Here is a 10,687-nt window from a genome sequence, read left to right as displayed (position 1 = left end):
GTGAAAACTATCTGGTATAACATGAGACAGGAACCTGTTATCTATGTTAACGGAATACCCTACGCGCCCAGAAACCCAGAGAAGTAAGTTAATTTTTCAAAAATTGTGTGCGCAAAAACATAGTTAAACTATGTGTAGGTAAGTGAACTACGTCTCTAGTTAGGCCTAGACAAGAAGGAATGGAAAGTTTTACTTTTTAAAAACTAGCTTTGGTCGATTCGTCTGCAGCGGCAGTAAAAAGTTGAAAACGAAACTTTTTTTTATTTGTAATCAAACTATGTTTTTGTTGTTTCGTTTTTCTCTTTCAAAAGTTTTTAACTGTGATTTTGGTAGATCATAATATGTAACATGATGAATCTTTCTTAACAAAGAATAGTAAGTTTTCAAAAATCTAAAGCGAAAAGAAAGGAAATTGCTTTTTCACGTCGTTTTTAAGTAAACATTTTCAAATTTATATCTGAGGAGAAAATATTTTTGAAAAATGAAATGAAAATAAATCTAATAATCTAGGATGCATGAGAACCTGGAGCTAAATGAACCTGTTTATAATCTAGGATGCATGAGAACCTGGAGCTAAATGAACCTGTTTATAATCTAGGATGCATGAGAACCTGGAGCTAAATGAACCTGTTTATAATCTAGGATGCATGAGAACCTGGAGCTAAATGAACCTGTTTATAATCTAGGATGCATGAGAACCTGGAGCTAAATGAACCTGTTTATAATCTAGGATGCATGAGAACCTGGAGCTAAATGAACCTGTTTATAATCTAGGATGCATGAGAACCTGGAGCNGCCCCCAAAAAAAAAATAAAAAAACTAAAGAAACAAATATAAGAAAATCCATTTTTAATCACAGTTTAGCATGTTTAACCTTCTAGTTTTAATTTTCTAATTTTGCACTTGCATGTCGTTAATTTATAATATCGCAATTAAACATCGAACCCTGATTAATGAAACAGCCAATTTTTTAACAAATATTTAAAAATAATTGAGATTTCAAAATTAGAGTTTGAGGCCTCTGTAAACTCCGGTACATTTCAAGTACCCGGCCCACTTTTAATCAGCTAGAGCAAGCTTTAAGTACAAATACAGACTATATAAGGCAACACGAGACATAAAGTCAAACAAATGATCCTCTTCTAGTGAAATTTATGTGAGACGATAGTTCCTGACCAGATTAGCAAATTCTAAAGCTAGCCGACAGTTTAATCCTTGTTTGAAAAGGATAAAAATTAAAAGTAATTCATATTTGATTATTTCAGGCCCGAGTAGCTGAAGCTGCTGATCAAACTCTGAAAATTCACAAAGTAAGCTTTTTCCTCCAATTCATAAAGTCATAAAGTTTTGAAGGAGGTTTTTGTTCTATCCTATTCTATTTCTAAAATTAGCAAAACTGTCAAAATAGTAAAATTTTAGCATTATACAGTTTTTATTTACAGTTTTTATGATAGATTCTAACATTCAGAAAATAATAATATTGGCTGCATACCAACAATATTACCTCCCCCCCCTCACAAACAAAACAGTTCAGAGTAAAGTTATATTAGTGCATGCTCTGTAATTTTTCTTTTTCATTTTATTTTTTTGTTGCCTATACTCTTTCCCATGAATAATAATGGAGTAATTCTTTTCTTAATGTTTCATTTTCCTTTAGTGGCTATTAAAAAAAATCTAATGTTACCCACGGGGTTCTCAAGGGTTCTCTCAAAAATATTTCAGCCATTCGGTTCAGCTGTTTGGCCAGCTATAGCTAACATATAAATATTTATATATACAAATATATATTTATGAGCGAAGAGCTTTTTAACATAGATATCAGAAAAAAGTTGATTCTGATTATGATTTTGAACATAAATGACAATATTGCTCTAGGATAGTACGTTCACAGAGAACCCTATGGAGAGGGAAGATGTTCAGGAAGTAGTCAAGGTGGAAACCGTTAGAGGTAACTTAAAATTTTAAATTTTTTTTGCCAAAAATTTAGATTTTCTAATCCTTATATCGGTGGAATTCAATGTCGGAGACCTGAGATAATTCAAACTTTTTCAAAGAATGATAGTTTGAAATATCAAAAGTATACACCATCAGATTTCAAAGATATGGGGATTAGGAATTCAGAATTTGTGGCAAAAATGAAAAGCAAAGATGTCTTCGTTTGCAGAGTTTGAGACACGATGCCATTAATTATTGGAGTCACACAAATAGATACTCTCAGATAAAAATTTAAAATAATAGGGTTTTAGGGCGCTTAGCGCCATCTTATCTTTGTACAATATAAAACAAACAAAAAAGTGCGCTGTCTAAAGGATATTTTTTCCCGGAGTTTCAAAATTTTACAAAAGTCTAAACTTTTCGGAGAAAAGTTTTTGAAATTCTTAGCATCCATAAACCTTCCCTGGATTCATGTGAGGTTCCACAAAATATGTGAACCCAATCGGTTCAGCCGTTTTAACGTTTTTTGGACACACAAGCAAAGTATTTTTAAAATATTTTAAGATGCATTTTTTTTATTTTCTCTTCTGAAATGTTTATGAAGAAAAGAGTTATATAGGATGATTAAGAAAGTAATGTAAGTCACAAAAACATAATTAATTTGCATTTTGCCCATGTCATATAGTAATACACAAATGAGAAAGAAAATGGCCGGGGGGGCTAAGGCCTAAAATTATAATAGAAATTTCATAAATTATTTTTTTTTCATATTTTAAAGATAATGATTTTACAAAAATTTTATGTTTATGTGCATAGCATATTTTTGTTTAATTCAATGCCAACAAATCTAAATGTTCGTCACAATACAATCCGGACATAAGGATTAGAAAATCAGAGTTTGTGGCAAAAAAATCTAAATTACTCCTATTGTGGATCCAGCCAAAAGAATCATTTTAATGAACAGAGCAGTTTGAAATAGAAACTTTACCATATTGAATATTGAATACAAGATATGTTCATCATGTATAAAGGAATTAAGTCTTCGCCACAAACTCTAAATTTCAAATTCAAATATCTTTTTGACCCAATATCGTAGAACTTAGATATTTCAAACTATGAATTCTCTTAGATTAAATTTTCAAAGTTTGAAATACCAAAGGCTTACGCCAATATTTTGCAAAGTTATATGGATTAGAAAGTTTGAGTTTGTGGCAAAGACTCAATTCCTTTCCTCAATGTAGATTAGAAAAGATTTGAAAAGTGTTGAACCACGAAAATAAAATGAGGGGGTTGACCCCCCCCCCCTCCACACTCAAATATAATAAAAAAGGATTAGAGTCTCGTAGCTTAATCATAGTGAAAGTGATATTTTTAAATGTACTTTCAACAACGCACTTCTTCTCAATTTTCAATCTTCCACAGAAAAGGGAAAATAAAATTAAATTTCCTCATTTAGATAAATCTTCTTTACTCCTATAGTGTGTTAATCCCTCTGAAGTTTTCAATGAATAAACAAGGTGTCTCTAAATAACGCACTTTTAGACATTGTAGCACTTACCATGGTTAAACAGTTTTGGACATTTTTTAAATCTATGAAACATTTCTGATCGATTAATATCAATTAGAGGTATGTATAGCACACAAATTAAAGAATAAAGAACAGTTTGAAATTTGACATTTTGACTAGGTTGAATATTGATAATAGACCATTCACCTTTTTTTCAATAGATTATAATAAGGGTTTATTATTACACAAAAATGATTTAGAATATTGTTCAATGATAGTTATAATGATAACTGACTCAAAGCAGGATGTCTTGCATGGTGAAAGGAGTTGGTCACTCAGCACCCCACAGGGGTATATCTTCCTTACAAATCATTTCAAGGTACATCCTGGCCAGAACACCATTCAGGGATATACAGGACTTACTTTAGAAAAAACAAGATGTAAAAATAATGATTTGTAAGGAAGATATACCCCTTTGGTGCTGAGTGACCAACTCCTTTGCGCCAAAACTCCATTAAAAGAACAGGCCTAAAGTTTTTGTGGTACTTTGTGGATTTTCACTTTTTCAGACCCTAATAAAATTCCATAATAATGGTATAATGCAAATTCATAAACTCATGCAAGCAATAACGTACAATTTCAAACTGTTCTTACTTCTTTAATTTTAATTCGATAATTCGAAATGTTCCATAAATTTCAAAAATGTCCAAAATAAAAAAATGAACTATGGTGAGTGCTATAGACTGACACCCTGTATTTTTAGTTATATTTATATACATATATAAATTTATATATTTATATAAATATATAAATTTATATATTTATATAAATATATAAATTTATATATTTATATAAATATATAAATTTATATTTGTATACAAATATATAAATTTATATTTGCAGACAAGCAAACACTTCTATTCAAATTCTCAATCTTAGTTGGTATTAGCAGAGTATAAGGAGACGGATAATCCTGCAGAAATGATGCAAAAATCTGAGAAATTCTGAAAATTTTGCAAATCATAATTTTAATATTTATTCCAAATTTGTTTAACAATGTGCGACACAAATAAGCACTAAATGCCGAGATTACATTTTCTTTCTAATTGTAATTCTAGATTTTCTTTACTTTCAAATCTTGAATTTTATCTCATATTTATTTCTCATGTTAATGTTTTTCATGTATTTAATATTAATAAGTTAAAGATAAAAGTGCTCAGAGGTTGGAATTTTTCAATAGAAGATATCCCTATTGTGTCGCCGAATTAATATTATTATTATTAATGATATTATTAAATTATAAGTTAACTATAGAAAACATGAACCAGTAGCAGTAAAAAGCTTTAAATCAGAAACATTTCTAGGGAGAAAATATCTCTCTTGTAGCACCCCCTCCCCCCTCCTACTCCCAATTCCCACCTGCAGATTAGAAATTTTGAAATTTATCTGTCCTCAACCGTGTTTAAGTATCCTTAGGCAAGGCCGCAAATTTGCTGATTCATTAAGTTTTTGGTGAAGAAAGCATCAGAAAACATGGCGGCCTGCATACAAAATTTAATCTGTAATGATATCATACAGGGTGAGTTAAAAAAGGATTAGCGATGTTTTACAAAAAATATTCAAAATTTTAATTTCTTTCGGATTTTAGCTAAAAAACATTAAAATTCGCGAATTTTTCCAATCAAATTTTATTCTTTGTAAAAATATCGATTCGTGGATTTTTTTCAAAATTTTGAAAATTTGCAAAACATCGCTAATCCAGGTTTATTTGACTCACCCTGTATTATTTTTTTTTATTTTCATGTTTAGAAATAAACCGATATCTTCCTCATCCTCATTTGTACTTCGATATAAGTTTTTAGGGTACAGTTGTGAATCAGACATAAGACTCTTTATTTATTTTTATCGCGCCCCTTTAAAATGTTTTACTTGTCTAGGTCTGCATAATGTGTATGATAGTCTGCGTGAGAATGGATTCAGTAATCTGCAAGGAGTTCGAGTCCCTGTCGTAGAAGAACGAGCTCCAGATGAGAAATGTTTCGATATTCTTGTTGATTCTCTCAAACAGGTTGGATAACAGGGAAAATAATCAGTTTTTTTTAACAATGTTTTTTTCCATCATGAACAACTAGCTGATGTGCCCGGTGTCGACCGTCGAAGCCCAAAAAAAACATATTCTTATTTAAAAGGGACTGAGTTTTTGCCACAAAGTCTAAATCTGATCTTTGAAACCCAATGTCGGAGGCCTTTGATATTTCAAACTATATGCATTTTATTTGATCAAAAGGTTTGAAATATCAAAGGTTTACACTATAAGGTTGAAAATATATAGGGATTAGCAAATTTGAGTTGGTGGCAAGAACTCAATTCTCTTCTCTATGAATATATGGTATAGATTTGTTGGATTAGATTAACTTTAAAACATTGAGTTTTTAGCAATTGTTATTTGCTTTCTTTATGAAATTGTCAAATATATGTCTCAAAAAATTTTTAAGTGGAGAAAAAGCTCCTAATTGCTACTTTTTTCAATTTCAAGAAACTGTAGCCGTAATTTCAAGAGAACTCTACATTTTTAGTGTGTCATGTCCAATTCACACCAAACACTCAAAGTCTAAAACTAAAGAATGCGAGAAATAGCTTAAAAAATACTGTAAAATAATGAGTTGCTACTTAAATATTAAACTTTCTCAATTAAACCTTGAAAGGAAATTTGAATTTCCCGGGAAAAATCTGAACCAATTAGAGAAAAGGATTTACGGACAGATATTACCTAACCATCGCCCGTCAGCTGTTTTTTATTTTAAAAAATTTACATGCAAAAATTAATCAATCTAAAACGTGAAATTTCTTCAATCAAGGTTTTCACTTTTAAATATATCGTACAGTCGAATGCTGCTTTCTCAGCATTAATAATGATTGATTAATAAACAAATAGGGAAAATGCAGGATTTCAAGATTTTAATCCTGGGTTTAAATTTAAACTCGCCGATTTTGGCGAGCTAAATATCAATATAAACGGAGATTTCAGTCCTCGATTAATAATCAAAATTTTAAAGGGTACCGTTGTAAATCGGGCATTCCCCTTTTCTCATGAAGTGATAATTGAAACTCTTATCAACGAAAAAACGAAGAAAATAAGTCTTTTTTCCTCATATTTATTTCATTTTTTATTTAAATAAAAAAAAATTCATTTAGGAGCCTGCTGCTACACAGTGTGTGTTCTCCTGTCAGATGGGCCGAGGGAGGACGACATTAGGTAACAGAAAATCAGCCAAAGTTATTTTCGGAAAATCTCAAAACTTTATATGAGACTTTGGCATTCCACCTATGACGAATCGATGAAAGCAATTTTATTTTACTGGAGAAAAACCTCTAAAATGTTCGTAACTCTCCATCAAAGATGAATTTTAAACAGAGCAATTTACCATATTGTTTCCGAAAAATGAAGAAAAAAATTATGTCACCTTTTCTTATACATATGATATTTCAAGCGAACCGAGGTAAATTGTTTTTGGCATAAAGAATCATTCAAATTTATTCTATCTTTCAGCACTATAATTCTGCATATCTCTTGATCTCCTCAATTATTCTATCTTTCAGCAGTATAATTCTGCATATCTCTTGATCTCCTCAATTATTCTATCTTTAAGCACTATAATTCTGCATATCTCTTTATCTCCTCAATTATTCTATCTTTCAGCACTGTAATTCGGCATATCTCTTGATCTCCTCAATTTTTCTATCTTTCAACACTATAATTCTGCATATCTCTTGATCTCCTTAATTCTTCTATCTTTCAGCAATATAACTCTGCATATCTCTTGATCTCCTCAATTATTCTATCTTTCAGCAATATAATTCTGCATATCTCTTGATCTCCTTAATTATTCTATCTTTCAGCAATATAACTCTGCATATCTCTTGATATCCTCTTTTAATTAATCTGAAGAATAATTTGATCTTACATTAATATCCAGGTAATTGTATAAACTGTAGCCAATCAGAGTGTAGAAATCGAACAGCCAATCGGAAGCCGATAAATTAAAATACAAGAGTTGTCAGCTCTGATCTAGTTTGAAGTGTTGCAACGCTTTGGCTATTAACTTTTGGTTCTACTTTACAAACACACTTATATTTTGTGTAGCCCTGGACAGTGGACATTAACATTTCTAAAGTTAAAAAAAAAATCGAATTCAGGGATGATCATTGCCTGCTTGGTAAAGGAGATACAGATTAGTACTGAGCTGAGGAGGATGGGAGACATAGGTCTAGTTCCTCAAGCCACAGTTGATGATCTTATCAAACAGAAGTTCGAGGCTCCCTTACCCAGGTATTTGATCTCTAAAATAATTTGCAGCATTTATAAATAATACGTCACGAAATCCCCCTAAAATGAAATATATTAGCTAAGAAACGTCTCGAAGATCATCCTTAATCTTTTAAAAAGGAATTGAGGCTTTTCCACAAACTCAAATTTTTAAACCTCTAAATCTTTTCAACCTAATAGCGTAATCCTTTGATATTTCAAACTTTGACTATTTCATCTAACAGAATGCATAGTTTGAAATATCTATGGTCAACGACATTTGGTTGAGAAGTTATTAAATTATTAAATTATTAAATTATTAAAATTAGAAAATAGGATTTTGTTGCAAAAACTCATTTCCTTTGCGGCATAATTTCACTAACCTAATTTGAACAGTAAAATAATTAAATTAAAAATCAGAATATTTCCCTAACATGCAAATTTCATTAATACCCTTGTATAAAATAAGACAGTTAAGAGACGACTTGAAGATCGTCTTTGATTTTTTAAATAATTTGCGGCACTTATTCGTCAGCCTTTTTTAAAACTAAAACAATTGAATTAATAATCACAAAATAATGACATATGACAGATGAGAGACGATTCATAGTCTTTGATTTTTCCTTCATCAATTTGTAAAGTAAAATCTAGAATTAATTAAAACAAAATCTCAAAATTGTTGTGTCTGTCTGCGCTTTTTAAAATTACTTAAAATATAAACAATTTTTCAGAAAAAAAATTATGAGTTAATTTAAAATCAAATTTTAAATATTTTTCTGAATATTTCAGAACTCAAGACGACGACGATCCATTTATCAAGGGAGAATTTGATGTCATCAAAGAGCTTCTAGAGAAAATACCAGAGGCTAAAGAAGGAAAACAAAAGGTTAATTAAAAACATGAATATCAATTCTTTTTTTCGATCCGAGTCGAATGCTTCAACTTGCTCAATTTGTATGGACGCTACGTTCTTCGGTATACGTCGTTTTTAACCATTTTCTCATTATAGACGCAACAGAAGTAATATTAGTAATCATCGATATTTTTTCGACGTAAGCCTATACCCGTTTTCATTTTTCGCGAACACTCCCTTTAAGAAGCTAAGTGCAAAATTTAAAATAATAAGCACAATGGAAAGAAACTGAGTTCTTGCCACAAACTATGATTTTCTTATTCTTATTCTCTATACCTTTGCAACCCGATGTCATGGACCCTTTCTAATTCAAACTATAAATATCAAAGGTCTACACCATCAGGCTGCAAAAATATAGGAATTAGAAAAACAGAGTTGGTTACAAAAACTCAATTTCTTTATGAAATAAAAAATAACCTAGTAAAATTACTGTATTTTTGTGATATCAAAAAGTCCTAAATTCTAAAAATATAGTTTAATTATCAATACACTCCTGTATGCCGAGTCCATTAGCACCTGATCCAATCAGGGTTCAGTCATGTGTTTGTTGTCTATTCTGAGAAATAGTATGGCGGTAACGTCTATCTTTCTATCTCATTATCGAATTAGAGTTATGAATCCTTTAATCGGCGCTATCATTAAATGGAAATATTTGCTTCTACTGAAACTATGGTGAATAGTTCCCGCGGTTCGTGAAATACAAATGGTATATTCAGATAATTTTAACTTTGGAATAATGGGATAGAAAAGTTTGATGGAAATTTTATCAATAGCAATTGAACAATGGAAAACCTATTTTTATATATCTATCTATCTATCTATCTATCTATCTATCTATCTATCTATCTATCTATCTATATATCTATCTATCTATCTATCTATCTATCTATCTATCTATCTATCTATCTATCTATCTATCTATCTATCTATCTATCTATATATCTATCTATCTATTAGGTTGACCGCGTAATTGATATCTGTGGACCTCCTCCAAAAGGAACAGGGATGCAAAACCTGAGAGAATGCATCATTGGTATTTTTTAATTATTTTTGTATTTTTAAGATTTATAAATTCACCTTTTCTGGCCTAAAATTAAACTGTATTTAAACCCACGGTTTCTATGTTCTACAAATACTTCGTTTTTACTATTTTTATTCGCGTAATTATTCATCAAATTCTTTTGGTTTTCAAATTTCTAATTATATAAGCGTTATTTCGCTCATTCAATCCTTTCAATCCCCCCCCCAAAAAAAAAAAAATTTCTAAATTCACTTTCAAGATTAAAATTTTTTTCCACGGGCAACGCCGGGCACTTCAGTTAATTTAAGATATGTGTAGAAACTAAATGGAAGTATAATGTTATATATATATGTAGAAACTAAATGGAAGTTTGATGTTATATATTTGTAGAAACTAAATGGAAGTATGATGTTATATTTATGTAGAAACTTAATGGAAGTATGATGTTATATATTTGTAGAAACTAAATGGAAGTATGATGTTATATATGTGTAGAAACTAAATGGAAGTATGATGTTATATATTTGTAGAAACTAAATGGAAGTATGATGTTGCCCCCGAAGAGAAGCAAGTTGTCTGGAAGCAGATGATTCTTAACTTCATGGAAAGGTAACCTTTAGAGACAAAATTTAATGAATAGTGAGAAGTAGTTTAACTTCGGGGACAAAGTTAAACCACTGACTCAAGTTGAAGGAAAGTGGTTTAACTAATACTATGTGGTTCAACTATCATCTCGAAATAAAGTAGATTTTGTCAGTCCTTGTTTGTGGCATTATTTTTTGGGGGAGCTTATAATCTAAAATATCTACTATTGTTCAGAAAATGTAAACCGTCGTAAATCAGGAATGTAGAAAAATGTAAACGGTCGTGAATCAGGAATGTAGAAAAATGTAAACGGTCGTAAATCAGGAATGTAGAAAAATCTAAACGGTCGTAAACCAGGAATGTAGAAAAATGTAAACGGTCGTGAATCAGGAATGTAGAAAAATGTAAACGGTCGTAAAT

At 30.5% G+C, this 10,687-nt stretch overlaps 2 protein-coding genes across 3 annotated transcripts in view; both read left to right on the top strand.

Moving 5' to 3' along the window:
• LOC111707255 (paladin) lies at positions 1-780 on the top strand (the record flags this gene model as incomplete). Its single annotated transcript, XM_023480323.1, is given in 2 exon segments — positions 1-83; positions 511-780. Coding segments are annotated over 2 exon segments (150 nt in total), but the record flags the coding sequence as incomplete, so codon positions are not given.
• Positions 781-1,232: 452 nt separating this feature from the next.
• Positions 1,233-10,687, top strand: part of LOC111707254 (paladin) — a 13,983-nt gene continuing 4,528 nt past the window's right edge. For both annotated transcript variants that reach the window (XR_002766398.1, XM_023480322.1), the window contains exons 1-8: positions 1,233-1,310; positions 1,876-1,948; positions 5,380-5,510; positions 6,638-6,698; positions 7,640-7,772; positions 8,538-8,634; positions 9,619-9,694; positions 10,213-10,291. Coding sequence is in view for 1 of the 2 variants with exons in the window: in XM_023480322.1 (XP_023336090.1) it covers positions 1,900-1,948; positions 5,380-5,510; positions 6,638-6,698; positions 7,640-7,772; positions 8,538-8,634; positions 9,619-9,694; positions 10,213-10,291 (626 nt within the window). In the remaining variant the exon portion in view is untranslated. The remainder of the gene's footprint in view (positions 1,311-1,875; positions 1,949-5,379; positions 5,511-6,637; positions 6,699-7,639; positions 7,773-8,537; positions 8,635-9,618; positions 9,695-10,212; positions 10,292-10,687) is intronic.

Source organism: Eurytemora carolleeae, unplaced genomic scaffold (genome assembly GCF_000591075.1).
Source record: "Eurytemora carolleeae unplaced genomic scaffold, Eaff_2.0 scaffold728, whole genome shotgun sequence".
Taxonomy (NCBI): Eukaryota; Metazoa; Arthropoda; class Copepoda; order Calanoida; family Temoridae; genus Eurytemora; species Eurytemora carolleeae.
Note: the sequence above shows the minus strand (reverse complement) of the source record. Positions and strands in the feature narration are given on the sequence as shown.